A 16,266-nucleotide genomic window follows, 5' to 3' on the forward strand; every position below is an offset into this window, starting at 1 on the left:
GTGAATTCCTTGAAGCCAAATATGCCAGGAGGGTCCATCCAGTTGTCAGGAAATGGAACTATAGCCAATCGCACTGTTGGAGAAGACTAATGAAAAGTAGAGACAGTTGATTATTGGAAGAGGGAAGGTTATTCAATATGGAAATGCTTCTACCTCTGTCAAAGGGAAGGTCTCTGATTATTTCCTCAATGGTAACTGGAACTGCACCAAGCTTAGAAATGATCTACCAGATGAGTTGGTCTCGCACATTCTTGGAATTACAATAAAACTTTCTAATCTTCCTGATCAACCTATCTGGAGAGAGACCACAGGTGGAAAATTTTCATGTAAATCTGCTTGGAATGTTATAAGAGAGCATCAGAGTACCTCTCTATTTAGGCATAGTCTCTTTTTTCTTATGGACACTTCTCAAACATAAGGTCCCAGTGGACTCAAATATGGGAAGATTTGGCCTCAACATTCCTTCCAAATGTAGTTGTTGTACTATATCCCGACAGGAGGATGAAGAGCACTCGAATATGGATTCATGAAACTCAATTCTGATGGATGTTCAAAGGGCAATTCAGGACCTAGCGGGGGCTGTGGAGTCATTAGAGATCAGTCAGGAATGTTTGTTCATGCATATGCTATATCTCTGGGCATCAAAACCAATAATATGGCGTAGACTTTGGTCCTAAAAGCAGGGATAGAATGGTGCAATAGTAATGGAATGAAAAAGTTGGAGATAGAATGTGACTCCAAAATGTTGACGGAATGGATCTTAAGAATATGCATGTCAACCTCCTTGGAGCATCTTGGAACTGATGGGAATTTGGTGAGTCTGTGTTTTTGTTTCTGTATATATATTTTTTAAAATAATTTATTCTTGGATGTTGTATGGGCATGATAGTAGTTGCATCTTATTTACAAAAAAAGTTACCCTGTTCAATTATGATACATAGAAGAACCTGAAGAAAGAAATCCAGGCTATTAGTTTTCATGTGTTATAATATCGCACCCTATATTGATCGGACTCTTCAAAAATGTCAACAAGTGTATGTTAGATTGGAGTTGACATGATCCATGATCCGCCTATATTACTCTTAGGTGAACCAACTTCAGGACTAGACATCAGTTCAAGCACTTCCATGGAAAAAGAAAACAGAGAACCATAATTCAGTCTATATATCAGCCTAGCTATAGAATTCTTCAATATATTCCTAATCTCTAACTCCTTCTCATGAATCAGTCGTTCATTATGGCTCTCTTGAATTGCTCGAGGAAAAATCACCAGGATGGGATTTGAAGTACTAATTCAGAAGTACATAATTCTGTATGATAATATCAATAATGATTTGTATCCTGTAAGTCCTTTTTCTCTATCAGTATTTTCTCTACTCCAAGTCCAGTGTTATGATTTGGGTCATTTTCTTTATAGATGCTAATGACATTACTGGAATTTAAACATTTTCTTTAAATGGATTTTCCCAGCTATAGCTGATAATTGCTCTCTTATAAGCTGATTTCACCAGTAACATACAAAGAGAAAAGGAAATCTGCAATTTCACATGGTGATTGATATCGACATAACACATTATGAAATAACATTTATAGCTTAGGGAATCGGGGTAAAGTGGAGTTCGCCTTGGAGAGTAGTACTTCAAGAAACAAATGAAAAACTTATCAAAGAATAGAACTTTTAGCCTATGGCTATTTTGGAACTACACTGATAGCAGGACATTGAAAATGAGAAAAGTGAAACTACATTTATTCATTTTTGTCTACATACAAAATATTGCTTTCTGGCCACCCGTAGTGAAACGTTTGGCTCCTCTACTCGAGTGTTAACATTCACTTTATCTATTTTAAAAACTAGCGATTCGTCCCTTATGTAGGCATTCTTATTCAAGATCTTCATGTAAACTGATAGACTATTGGCACGTCTGTTGTCAGTTCAAGGGAACAAAAATGCATATTTTCTTGCGCCGAGATCCAAATAGAAAGAGGTGAAGTCACAGCAGTGCATGGAAATGCATGATCGAAGTGCAGGGAATATAAGATAATTGAAGAGATGGGCTGTGGAAGGTTCTAATTGTTCTAATTGACAGCTGTCACTAACTAATCCTGTTAGGTGGTTAAGTGAAGTTAGAAGGTCGGTTAGATAATAATAATTCAGCTCAATAGTTACATTTAGTATATAATGTACTTTGCAGATTCAGTTTGGATTAATAAGAAAATATCTTCTTCTTCTTCTATATCTCTGCAATTGTTCTATGCAGTATTGTTTCATTGCCACCATTGATGAAGCTTCAAATGCTTTCTTAATAATAATGTTCTCTTCATTTATTCAAAAGTCGAGATAATTGCTTTTATTGTGTAATTTATACTTGTAAATTGGTTGTTGAGTTAAAGAGCCTTGGAGGTTTATACTTCGATCACTTAATGCTACTGAAGCAGGTTCAAGAATGTAATAATACAACTAATTCGTTATGCAAATGTATGTATATAGTAAAACGTGTATTATGTTATATTTAGTCAACTTGATGGTGTTGCTTCCTATTCTTTAGGGTAACTCTACTAAATAATTAAAAGAAAAGAAATATAGCAGGTTGCCAGGTTCACATTGAAGCTACTTAGCAATTTGAGCACTAAGTTGATTTCAAAGGAGTTCTTAAGGACCTAAATAGTGGCAATCTTTGGCAGCACTGCTATATTTATATATAATGACATATCATATATAGTGTCATCGTCTTGTAGATGTACTAAAAGTCTTCGATAGAAATGAAGCACTATGGTATAATTAATAGAACCTGGTGCTCATACCATATATAGAATGTGGGAAGCTTTGATTCGAAAGCAAACTATACCAGAGATAGGACATGGTTAGAAGAATTATACAAAATAGTGTGCTATACTATATGAAAAGTAGCAATTTCTTTTACTTTGTTGAGGTATTTATAAGTCCAGCAAATGTTGAGCGTCTTATCCCATTTAAAATGCAAAATCGACCATTTTCTCTTTAAAACATGACTAGTCTCTAGATAGTATGCACCCTGTATCAATGATAATATTTATCTTGGGTCCTAGCAGGCAACAAGTTGTTTTATGAACATACACTGAACAAGCTTGCAGATAGGGATGCTTACCAAATTGGAGTTGAAGAGATGGAGAAAATAATTGAATGCTTGGAGTCTATCATGTATACTAAGAGCAGAAAAGTGTTGTGGCTGATGGGCGCTAGCTAATTTCCATGATAGTATTGATCTTGGGAAGATGGTACCCAGCATTGTTAAGTGTCTCAAGGACTCAGATACTATTACGTTGTAAGAGACACATGTGGCGATACTGTGGGCTTCTAAAATGAGCAGTGTTGCAGGGGACAATGAAGATGGACTTTTTGTGGTGCTAGTGATCAGGCCTATTTTTAAAGAGCAAAATAGGCAGGTTCAGCACTGTGCATGGTTGATCGAAATTCGAATGACCAATGAACTTTCTCATATTGGAGGGAGATTTCCTGATCCAGCGACAACAAAATTAACATAAAGAAGTCCTGCCTTGGTTAATAAATGAAAATAATGAACAATGTTTGTACAGATTCTGAAAGTTATTACAAAGAGACTGATTCTAACAGTGTAAATTTCCAAATTTCAAACAGTCTCCTACACTACGTTCTGAATACGAAAGACCTAGTACTACACTCTAGTGCCACTGTCTTCTTTTGGAAGTACTTTCTTCCAAAACCAATGCAGCTTCCAGATCTCTGCTTCTGGCAGCTCACCTTCCTTCTTTCCTATCTCTGGTAGGAACTTGTAAATTATGAATCCTACACAGATAACCACAACAGCAAGGAAAGCGAATACCCACACATGCAAGGCACAAATGAGAGGCAACGTAACAAAATTCATGACTAATGTCATGAAAAAAAATACCGTTGCCTCGCAACATGCACCTAAAGCTCGAATATCATCGGGGTATGATGCCTCTGTCCAATCCCGAGGGCTAGAATGCAAAGAATAGCACCCTATGAGGAGGATGCTAGCGGCAATGGCAATGTAGTCTGACTGTTGCTTTAGATGGACTACAGGATTTGCTCCATGGAATACAAAAAACAAGGAAATCTGCATATATTGGAAGAAATCGGTCAATTAGATATATTTGACAAATGAGATTACTCTGACAAGGAAAATAAATAAACAAATACCTCGGAGACAAGAATCCCTGCACATGCAAAAAGTAGAGTTCTTCGTCGCCCAAAGAATCTATAACTCAAAACTGCAAGTCCAGCCACTCCAGCTCGAATCGCACCACCTAGGAATGAAGCTAGAAATGCAGCATGGTACTTATATCCTATGGACTGTAAGAATAGAGGCCCGAAAAACATGATGGAGTCTAAGCCTAAGAGCCGCTGGAAAATTTGTGCCGCTACATTAATTACCAAAACCGGTGAGTGTAGGAGCTTCTGCCAAGGCTTTCTGTCTTCATTTTCAATCACGTGAGCTAACTGTTGAAGCTCTGCTTCTGCTCCAGATCTTCGTATCCTCTTCAAGACTACTTTTGCCTCCTCCACTCTGCCTTGCTTGATAAGAAATTGTGGTGTCTCCGGAAGCAGAACTGATAGTAGAAATACTGGAAAGGAGAAAATGCCATATGCAAAAAGACTCCACCGCCATCCATCTATGTAATTGCCGGATGCAGCAAGATTTATTCCTTTCGCCACAGTGTTTCCACATATGAGCATGTAGAAGAAATCAAAGGACGCACAATCTTTGGCATTTCCTATACTAGTTTCGTGGCATATGATGGGAATTACCTGCACCAATATTAATTGAGTTCATAAATTAAATATACATACTTATAGTAAGCATAAATGAATTTGTATACATAGGAACACCAACCTGATATAGGAACCCCACGCCACATCCCGTAACAGCTAACCCGGTGAATTCGATGATAATATTGGGAAACCAAGCCGTCAGTAGGCTTCCCAAAACTACAAGTGCCGATCCACAAATAAGGACCGGCCTGCGGCCCCAAGAATGGGCCAATCTATATGAAGGCCATACAGATAGAAGAGCAGAAAGAGGAACTACATTCGCGAAGAGGAGTAGTAGGAAACTAGTAAAAGCACAAAAAATGTTTGTGGTGGCTTTTACTTGTCTTTTGTGAAGTCCTCGCGAGAACTTCAAGAGGAATCTTTCTACCCCAGTAAGGCCACCTGTACAATGATAATACAAAAAAAAATATTCAAATTTTAGAGGTATTATTAGTGAAGTAATTTATCTCTTGAATCATGTTTTCTGTGTAAAGGTAAAGAACCTTAATCATTACAGTTCTAACCATTACATGAAGGGTTTATGTTTCTAACATAACATTGCTATGTTAATTACCAGTTAAGGGAAACAGTGATCTATATATTCATTGAGTCATGATAGGTACCTTCTAAAATCATCTCGAGCCTGAAATAAGCAAGGAATAGAGCATACTCTTGTAGTTGGGACTTGGGAATATCTGAAGTAATACAAAGGCTATATTGAAGCATTCTATGGATGATGGGCTGTGAAGAAGCTTCAAATTTGTACCCTTTAAGTTCCTTCTACTAACTTATAGTTCCAATGGCTAGTTGTTTTATATCAATAATATAACCAGTTCAAAGAAAGGGTTATAGTAATATTTCTCTTTACCTTTAACAAATTATTGATTTTGGTAAGTTACCTTCAAATTTTTTAACTCTTTCTTTCCATTTTGGCATGTTTTTCTCATGGAACCTGAATTTGTAATTATCGAATATTCACGTAATCTGTTGGATATCTTTGTTCCTAAATTCATAAACATACTAGAAGTTCTGAAGAGCATGATTTGATTTACATGAGCATTTTGAAAATCTAACTGCTTTTAAACAAATCATTCCCACTTTCGCTCTCTCCTTATTATCTGTTTGATTATTTTTTTCCCAGCAACTATTTGTAGCTAAGCAGCAAAGAGAACTAATGTTTTTGGTCCACCAGCAGTACTGTTCAAACAATCTGCAAGTTGATGGTGAAGGACAATATTGAATGGGACACTGGTTGGTTGAGTCAATTACATTTTCAACATTCAAGGTTTTCTTTCACTCACAGTACTATTGTCCTCTCTTATGCTTCAGTTTTTCTCTCACACTTCTTTTTCAATTACTCACTTCTTGCTTGCTTTCTATTCTTACACACAGCTCAAATGGAAGGACCTATCTAGCGTGCGTAGATATAATTTCACTTAGTTTCTATAATATTTCTAGAGGTCTTGTTTCAGTTCTTTGAATATCTTTCATTCTTTTATGAAATATCTTATAAGATATTGAGTTGGTCATGACTTTTCAATATACTTGATGATTATTTGCTTCAACACATTCAAAAGGTGTTAATGTAGTTCGGGGAGTTGGATTAGACAGCTTAAGGATAATTATTTCCCTTAATTATACATTCTTTCCATAAGGTATATATACAGATTCTCTTAGACAAACACTCCTGGAATTTAGACTATAGTGTTCACAGTCACAGCTGATGAGATTCTCATTTATAACTCAAAGCATCTATTGGCCTTTCCTTCATGGTAAAACTAGGCAGTACGCCTAAGGGGTATCTACGACAAATCTCTTTTGCGGAAAAGTCCTACAATTTACATCCTTAGATTGACACATGCAACACATATTTTGTGAATCAGAGTAGATACATGAGTTCTATTTCTTAATTTGGATTTGGTATCAGTTGCAGACATGAATTACACAATTTTTCAATAACAAGGAAACATACCTGTGACACCAAAGGCACATCCAATGGTTAACCCCCCAAACGTTGCCAGTAATCCAATGGCAACAACCATAATAAAGCGCGGCTGGCTCTTTATGTCACTGCAATTCAAGGAAAATTGTATATATTAATCAAAATGAGATACAAAGTTCATTGAAGCAGATCATTCTTCCCTATCTCTGCTAGTTCATTTTTGTATATATTTTTATTTTTTTGATATATATTGATATACATTATACAATTCCTCATACTGGCACATCTGGCAAAGACTATTGAAATATTAAGGGACAATCTGTTGAGTGTAACAGACAGTAACTGTGCATTTTGTGATTTCTGTGGATACTTAGAAGGTAGTATAAGATGGAACATCTAGCATCAGCATATGCAGTTCAAAAGTGGAGACCATATCTCCCAATCCTCATACAGCTAAGAACAAAATGGTAGCGGCGTATTATAGTAATAATGCTTCTGTTATTGGGAAGTCAGGGACGGAACTTCCGAATTCCAATGGCAACTCACACCCAGATCTCACCAAAATTCATCCTGTTGCATCAGCTGAGATCGGCTAATGAAGTATACGGTAGGATACAAGATTATTTCCAAGATCCTAACAAAACGAATGCAGGGAATTATGAGTGATCTAGTGGATCCCAGCCAAGCAGCATTTGTCCAGGGACGGATAATCATAGACAACATCATACTTGGGCATGAACTGATTACAGGATATGGGAGGAAGCATCTCTCTCCTAGGTGTATGCTTAAGGTAGACACATACAGAAAGCCTACGATAGCGTTGAATGGATATTTATTGAGCAGATATTGGTGGAGCTCCATTTTCCAAGTAAATTTATCCATTGGGTCATGACCTGTATGAAAACAGTCTCTTGCTCTCTATTGATTAATGGTAATCCATGTCCCGCCTTTAAAGAAAAAAAAGGACTAAGACAAGGCGATCCCATTTCTCCCTACCTATTCGTGCTAGTTATGGAGTACTTTAGCAGGAGCTTAAAGAAGATGGCCAAGAACACTAATTTCAAATGTGCCTAAACAGGGAGTATCTAACAGAGCACGTATATACTGTGCACGTAACAACACTAGCTTTAAATTAGGATTTCAGTTTATTTAGGAGTCAAGCCTTCAGTTAGGATTGCTCATGTAACTTAATCTGCTCCTATTTCCTAGAGTTAGCTTTGCACTATCTGTTTTGCTTGATGTGTATGTAAACTCCATTTGAGTGGATATACTATTTTTAATCTGCTTCTCTGAATTTATACTATCCAACTTGGATTTGCCGATGATTTGTTTTTGTTTAGCAAAGGAAAGGCGGAATCTATATATATGTCAATTGAATAGGTGCTTTCAAGAGTTTTCAAAGGCATCTGGGCTCGTTGCTAATATTAATGAAAGTTGTGTGTATTTTGGGGGTGTCCACCCTATCAAACAGCAATAAATATTGGATATTCTTGGCTTCACACGAGGTGAGCTCCCTTTTAGATACCTTGGAGTACCACTGAGCTCTAAGAGGATATTTGTAACTCAGTACCAATCATTGGTGGAAAAAATGAAATCACAAATTGGACTAACAAATTCCTATCCTATGCTGGGAGGGATCAACTGATTAAGAGTGTATATGCAGCTCGGATTACAAACTTGTAGGAAGTTAAACAATCCTGTTTGAATAACCAGAAGGCGATTACTGAGTTACAGACACCTAAAAGTTCTAGGCCACACTACAAATATCAAGCACATATTTTAAGCAGTAAGTGCAGGATCATGGTGGTGAAGAATGTCGCTTTAGAGATAGAGGCTGATCATCATTCATCACAGCTCTTTAGGGGGTTGAAGCAAGAATATTACAGGGAAAAAATGAAGCAGGATGTCTCTATATTCATCTATTGAGGAGTGTGATGTTTGTCAGAGGTACACATTTGAGAATGTGGTTGTTCCTGTCTTACTACAACCCTTACCCTATTTCTAACAAAGTGTGGCAAGACATGTCCATAATTTCATTGAAGGCTTATCTAAAGTTGGGGGAATTTTAGTGATTAATAAGTAATTGTAGAAGGATTTAATAGAAGGCTGATGGATGTTCATAATGCCTTCTTACACAATGATCTTGAATAAGATGCATAATATATGAAGATACCACCAAGATTCCCATTACTAGGTGCGTAGGCATCGAAAATCCTTGTATGGGTTGAAACAGGCATCATGTTGTTGGTTTGCCAAATTGGCAACCGGCCTTAGTCGTATTCTGATTATTTTCTATAAACCTTGCAACGAGCAAATGTGCAAATTAATTAATGTCCTTGTGTTATGTGGTTCAAGACTATCTTCGCACATATTTCCACCGAAGGTAACATAATGTTAGTCCACTCATCATCTTATAGTTATTATTTAATTTTTATTTATTTATTAGTCTTTTTTCTCTTATTGATATATTGTTTTGTTCAACTTTTTTCGTTTTATATGATATACTAACATGTGTATTTTAATGTTTTTATGTTAATTGATTTGATATTATAAATATTTTCTTTTTAACTTTCATTCTTTATTTTAATCTCATTCTTTCAAGTAATTCTTATATTTTGCATGTTTGTTAATTAGTGAAAGATAGTTATACTATTAAATGATGTTGACTTAACAAAGTAGTATAATTAGAATTTTGGTTTATGCATTATTAGTTAAGTTTGGTGAGGATTAAAAATATACCTTTGACTCTGCAATGCTAGAGCACCGCTATTTTCTGTGTCTGAGGCCAGAGGAAAAATCTCACTAGCTTCAGGAAGTATTTCCTCCTACAAAACATATGAAAATTAGTTCATCCTCATTAAAAAATGATAGACAAAATAAAATAATATAATTATAATATTCTTAACTTACATCATTTGCCGATCTAGGCACATCAGAAGGCTGCGGGACAAAAATATCTTGAATAATATCCCTGTAACATAGATGATTAAGTGTTTAATTCAGGAAAACTTAGAGGACAAGCCCATATAATTGTGAGATGGTTTTACGTTCAAAATTGGATTACAACAATGCGCTTCACTAATTTTTTTAATTAAAATCTCTTTTACTATCTTTTAAACTTAAATCAATAATGACAATTAAACTAGACCAACTACATGGTTAGGTATTACAACTTATCATTTTTCACTTCTTAATGGCTTTAATTGTAAACATTTTAGTTTCTAGTTTCTACCATTCAGCACATTCATTCACAACCTTTCATGTACATAATTTTTCCCTTTATAAATTGGATAGAAAATGTTAGTCCACCACATTTTGTGTTTCATCATCTTATAGTTCTTATCTAATTTTTTTTATTTATTAGTCTTTTTTTCTCTCATTGATATATTATTTTGTTCAACTTTTTTCATTTTATATGATATACTGACATTTTTATTTTCATAATTGCTATAAGTTTGTGTGTTTCGGGTAATTAATAGAACATATAATGTTTGATAGAGATATATTATTTTTTATTTTTTATAGAGATTTTTATTGCACCGTTCAATTATTTTTGTATATGCATTTTCATCATTAGTTGTTATCTTATCAGTTAAATATGTTTTTTAACTCCTTATACATAATAAAGTAGCAAGTTTATCATACCATATCAGCCATTAGTTTATTATTGAAGATTTCAATGTAATTCCTTTAAAAATCTTATCAGGCACATTAACAATTTGAAAAGGTTAAATTTTTAGCAAACAAAAAGGGTACAGCCTCTACAAATGCTATTTTATTATACTACATCCTTTTAATATATATATATATATATCATATCTATTCTATTCTTAGTAGAAATTTTTAATGCTAAAAAATTAAATTATCAAAAGTTGAATGTCTTTTTTAGAGTAGCTGCTCATTATTTTTTATAACAATAGAACACAATGTGTTGTGTGTGGTTGAGTTATTCAGATTGAAATACTCACATTACGCTACGTCGGAGCAGATCCAACAGATCACTGAGCTTCTCAAAGTTGGGAAGGACAAGAGGAAGAGAGAAGAGATGTCTAGTGTTCTCTGCAAGATGAGGGCTACGGGAGGTGGTGAAGAGAGGAAGTGAGACCTGTATCCACCACTATTGATATTTGAAGGACCCAACCCAGATAGTTAATTTCACATTTGCAATGTATTTTTGTTTTCAAGAAAGAGGACTTGTGATCAAAACTTCCATTTTTATGTTTCATCAAAAGTTCTCTGATCTGTTTGCGTGATTCTCAAAAATAGCATGTCATAATTATGCCCAGCATATCAAAACAGCTGTACATATGTGTGAAATAGTCATTTATCTAAAGCTCAAATAGTCACAAGAGTCTAGTACTAGTAATAGTATGGACAGTGCAGAAGCACTTCTTATTCTGTCCTCTTCATGTTTCCGCATATACATGCATGTTGTACATTAAGGGTGTGTTTAGTAGGAACGAAAATGTTGTTGTGTGTTTCATTTATGAATAAAATATCTTTTATTTTTACTAGAGAGTAGAAAACAATTTTTGAATTGAAATTGAAAATATTTTTAAAAAATAAACTTAATTTTTTTGGGGGAGGGTGGGGTGGGGCTGGGGGGATTAGGGTTTAGATGGGGTAAAAAATAAAATTTGAATTGAAAATATTTTTAAAAACAAACTTAGATTTTTTTTTGGAGGGAGGGGGGGGGGGGGGGGGGGGGGTCGCGGGTAGGGGATGGAGGGTGAAAAAATAAAAATTTGAAATTGAAAATATTTTTTAAAAACAAACTTTTTGTTGGAGGGGGGGGATGGTCGCGAGTTGGCGTGAAAAAATAAAAATTTGAAATTGAAAATATTTTTTAAAACAAACTTAGATTTTTTTTTGGAGGGAGGGGGGGTCGCGAGTAGGGGATGGAGGGTGAAAAAATAAAAAATTGAAATTGAAAATATTTTTTAAAAACAAACTTTTTGTTGGAGAGGGGGGATGGTCGCGAGTTGGCGTGAAAAAATAAAAATTTGAAATTGAAAATATTTTTTAAAACAAACTTAAATTTTTTTTTAAAGTGGGGGGTGGGCTGGTAAGGGGCTGGCCGGGGGTGGGGTCGGATGAAAAATAAGAATTTGAATTAGAAAATATATTTTAGAAACAAACTTTAACTTTTTTATTTTTTGGGGGGGAGTAGGGAGGGGGGGCTGGCAGGGGGAGGGGTCGAGGGTAGGGGTGGGGGTGGGATGAAAATAAAAAATTGAAATTGGAATTATTTTTAAAAAACAAACTTGAATTTTTATTTTTTATTTTTTTTGGGGGGGGGGGGGAGGGTAGGGGGCTGGCGGGTAGGGGTGAGGTAAAAAAATTAAAAATTGAAGTTGAAAATATTATTTTTTTTAAAAGCTTTAAGTTTATTTTTTTTAAAAAAAATTGTAATTTGAAGTTGGAGGAGAGTTTTGGAAAATGTTTTCCTTAATTTTTGAAGGGAAGTCATTTTCTTAAATTTGAGGAAAATGAGTTGATTTGAAAAATATTTTCCAAAACATTTTACTCAACCAAACATGAGAAAATTTAATATCATTAAATGGTCCAGATTTCTTAAAAGGTACTCCTTTTGTCCCTAATTACTTGTCCACTTTTGAATTGACACACCTATTAAAAATATAATTAATGACATAATGAGTTTACCATTTTACCCCTATTAATTATGAAGTGAATGAAAGGTTCTACATTTTTCAAAATAATTAGTCATTTAATTGAGGGTATAATAGGTAAAAAGAATTTGTCCTTTCTTGATTTGTTAAAATGGACAAGTAATTAGAGACAATTATAAAAGGAAAAGTGAACAAGTAATTAGGGACAAAGGGAGTACTTTCTCCGTTTTTATTTATGTCATTATTTAGATTTCATGTCCCTTAAAAAGTTAGCTAAGTTTATTATTTAGTGTTCTCTTGAAGTCACATAAATTAATTTATTTTAATTAATTAAAGACCAATTAACATGAATTAATCATTTAGTTTTCCTATGTTGGTCAAATTCATACTTTGAAGACTAATAACTCTCAAAGATAAAATAAGAAAAATAGTGTTATTTATGTATTAATTTTGTGAAATAACAAATATCAAGGATCATCTATTTTTAATAAGGACAACAAATAAATAGAAACGAATGGAATAAAAAAAATCACTATTGTTGCATGAATAAATGCATGGCTCCAAACGTAGAGTTTGCTCTTAATTAATTCCATGAGTAAGAAGAACTAAATTTCGTCAATTTCTTCCACTAACATTTCATCACTCTCTCACGCACACTCGTAACTATTAAATCTGAGAAAACACCTTAGAATTACTACTCATTTCGTTTCATATTAGTTGATCACTTTTTATTTTATACAATATTTAAAAAATTATGAATAAGAAGATAATTTACTAATTCACCCTTTATAAAACTTATTGAATATTTTATCAACAAATGTGAACACTTTAAAAAAGAATTAACGGCAAAGGTAATATAGAAAAAAATTGATATATATTTTCTTAATTTAGTAGAGATGAAAAAAAAATCAAATTAAAGATCAAATATATACACAGCAACATTAATATTCTTAATTCCAGTCAGCATATGCATTTAATTTAATCTTAGTACAAAATTCTCTTTCCTTTTTAGGAAACCTTAGTGCATTTAATGGACTTGGAGTTCAAAAGATATAATTTCCCAACAAAAATATGAATTTGGGTGAATTAGTAAAAGGAAAAGTCTTTTTGCTAGAAAATTTGGACAGAATGATATTTTACTTTTTTGAACATTTTTACCTTTTTAATTTTTATATCTTGAAACTAAAAAATGGAAAAATGATTAGTTTAATTTAAAATAAAAAAAAATATTACAAACTTTTTTAATTTTCTGGTCAAATTTTCTGGCCATTTAGCATTACCCTTAGTAAAATTATCTTCTTATTCATAATTGAGAATTAGTAAAACTATCTTCTTATACGCAACAAAAGATTTAATTTCCCAACATTGTACATGTTGGATTTCAGTTTTTGCTTTGTTTTCGGATTTAAGATTTAGTAAGCGTTTGGTTATATATTTTTAAATATTTTTTTGAAAATTAAATTTGGGTGAAGTTTCAAAATGTATTTAATCATAATTTTGTAAAAAAATATATTTTTTATTTATTTTGAAAAACATGAAATATGACTTGTATCCATATTTTCTACAAGCTATCAAAAAAAATTATAAGTTTGACACAAAATTACCATTTTTGCATTAAAATGAACAACATATTATTCTAAAATTACAATATGATATTTTAATAAAAACTACTAATAACATAATTATTAGCTACTGCAATTCATCAAATTACATTTAGTTAAGGAGATTCATAAGTGAAGAAGAAAAATTACAACATACGTAGTAATAGCTATTGCTTAATATAATCTTACAAATAATCTTTTCACGACAAGCGTGTATTTCTAAATCAAATAACTGAAAAGGTAAGATAAAGTTAGTTGGGGTAAATAATATATAAAAAATTTCTTATAAAACTAAAAAGAGTTTTAAATTATTTTTATTTTAAAAAATATTCAGTAGCTATATATATTTTGGCCCAAAAACAAGTTTTTAGCATATTTAATTTTGGAATTTTGGGATTTGTTTTTCAAAATATCTTAAAACCTAGACAAATAGGTTTTGCCAAATAATTCCAAAATCTATAATCAAATGGTTCCTTAGAAATTTTGATTTATAAATAATAAATTTTAATTTATAGATCCGATTCGACCCAATATATAAAAGAGTATTTTGACCAATTTAGCAATAATAGATATATTTTTGAACTAAACTATTAATATTTAATAATATGAGTATTTTTAGATCAAACTATTCACTAAATACATCTTTATTCCATTTCATATAATTTAAAGACATGTTCGACTCTTAAACTATTATATTAGATTATAGAGGAAATACATAGTTACCCCATGGAACTAGTACCTTTTTTTTAAGTAGACACCTTAAGTTTGCGGGGGTCCTATTACCCCACGAAACCATTCAAAAGCATAATAAATATATCATTTTTTCACCATCAGTGCTCTCAAACCAAGAGCGTGTGCCACACCTCCAACCATTTAACAAAGGCCGGGTTTTATCCTAACCCATTCATTTTTTAACCCATAACCCAAATCCTAAGAAACTTCCAACCCATTTCACTTTCACCTACCCTCGTCTCTCTCTTCGATAGATCAAAACCCTAAGAAACTTCATGAGGCGAAGCTAGTTGGTAACATTGTTGGTTGAAATTTGTTGAATAGTGTTGTCGGAACGAAGAAGTGAAGGCTCATAGATTAGTTATTTGAAATTTCTTTGAAAATGAGTTTATTTTACATTGTAAGTGAATTTTGTAGTGATTTATATATTTTGAAAATGGGTTTTATTGAAAAGTCATAAATTCGAAGGTTGTTGATGGATTAATGTAGTACTCATTTTGCGAAAGTGAATCAAAGTTAGAGAGATATTGCAGTCCTTACTCGCCGTGACACTGTAGCAAGCTTCAATGGCTGTCAATGGTGTTTGAACTAATTTTGGGGAAGATGGGTCTTTTTTTTAAAATAAAGACTTTGGGGTTATTTTCTAAAATACTCACACGCCCCGAAAACGTGAAAACACAGCAGATGCGGAAGCGGGTCAAAATGTTATATTTAGTCTGGTCGAAAATAATTTAATGGGGTAATAGGACTTGCACAAACTTTAAGTATCTACTTCAAAATAGGGTCTAAGTTCAATGGGGACTTTATGTATTTCCTCTAGATTATATTATAACATTCTAAATACTAATAAATGGTAAAATATAGGGGATAAGGCGCAAGTAGCCCCTAGATATAACCGAAATCTCAGAGACACGTCTTAATTAAACTAAGGTCCTATTACCTCCTCACTCGGATTCATTTTTTTATAGTTTTAAACACATTTTGACTTACGTGACATATTTCATGGAGTCCGAAGCCAAAAGAGTAAGAAATTTTTTCAAAAATTTCAAAAGGGCAACAAAATTAAATATAGAACCAAAAGGGCAACTTTCTGACGAAAAATTTGATGATGTTTAAATGCCGCCGCAAGGCGCGGAATTCCATGCATCTTGCAAGGTGCAGCCGTCATGAGTCTTGTAAGGCTCAACCGTCATGACCCTTGTAAGGCTCAGCCGTCATAAGTCTTGCAAGGCGCATAGAAATCAGCGCCTTGCGGTGGTTTTAAAAAAAAAAAAAAATTACTCCGATTATCTATTTATTTATCAGAATTTGAAAAAAAAAATTTATCTACAAATTAGAAATTTAAACAGAAGAAAATAAACATAAAAATATCAACTATATAGTTTATTTACCCATTTTTATGTAATATTTTATTGATTTCAGGTGAAAGGGCATATTGCTAAAAGAACATTTGTAATAAATAATAAAATCGATCTCTTCCCATTTGTATTTTTATATTAATTAGTTTTGTAATCTTTTACAAAAAATTCTTTAATTTTCTTTGTCTTTATCACGAGATCTATTTTATTT

General features: G+C 33.2%; 2 protein-coding genes across 2 annotated transcripts in view; both read right to left on the bottom strand.

Moving 5' to 3' along the window:
* Positions 1 to 16,266, bottom strand: part of LOC125833971 (fructose-1,6-bisphosphatase, cytosolic) — a 312,269-nt gene that overhangs the window by 246,925 nt on the left and 49,078 nt on the right. The window lies entirely within an intron of this gene.
* Positions 3,672 to 15,865, bottom strand: LOC125833858 (sugar transport protein 4-like). The gene is made up of 8 exons (XM_049513017.1): positions 15,773 to 15,865; positions 10,703 to 10,839; positions 9,645 to 9,705; positions 9,474 to 9,559; positions 6,765 to 6,862; positions 4,875 to 5,194; positions 4,181 to 4,789; positions 3,672 to 4,097 (listed from the first exon to the last, which is right to left on the bottom strand). Exons 1-8 carry the CDS (start codon positions 15,863 to 15,865, stop codon positions 3,672 to 3,674), a joined length of 1,830 nt encoding a protein of 609 aa, XP_049368974.1.

This window comes from Solanum verrucosum, unplaced genomic scaffold, assembly GCF_900185275.1.
Source record: "Solanum verrucosum unplaced genomic scaffold, falcon-dt-bn FXZP01000108.1, whole genome shotgun sequence".
NCBI lineage: Eukaryota > Viridiplantae > Streptophyta > Magnoliopsida > Solanales > Solanaceae > Solanum > Solanum verrucosum.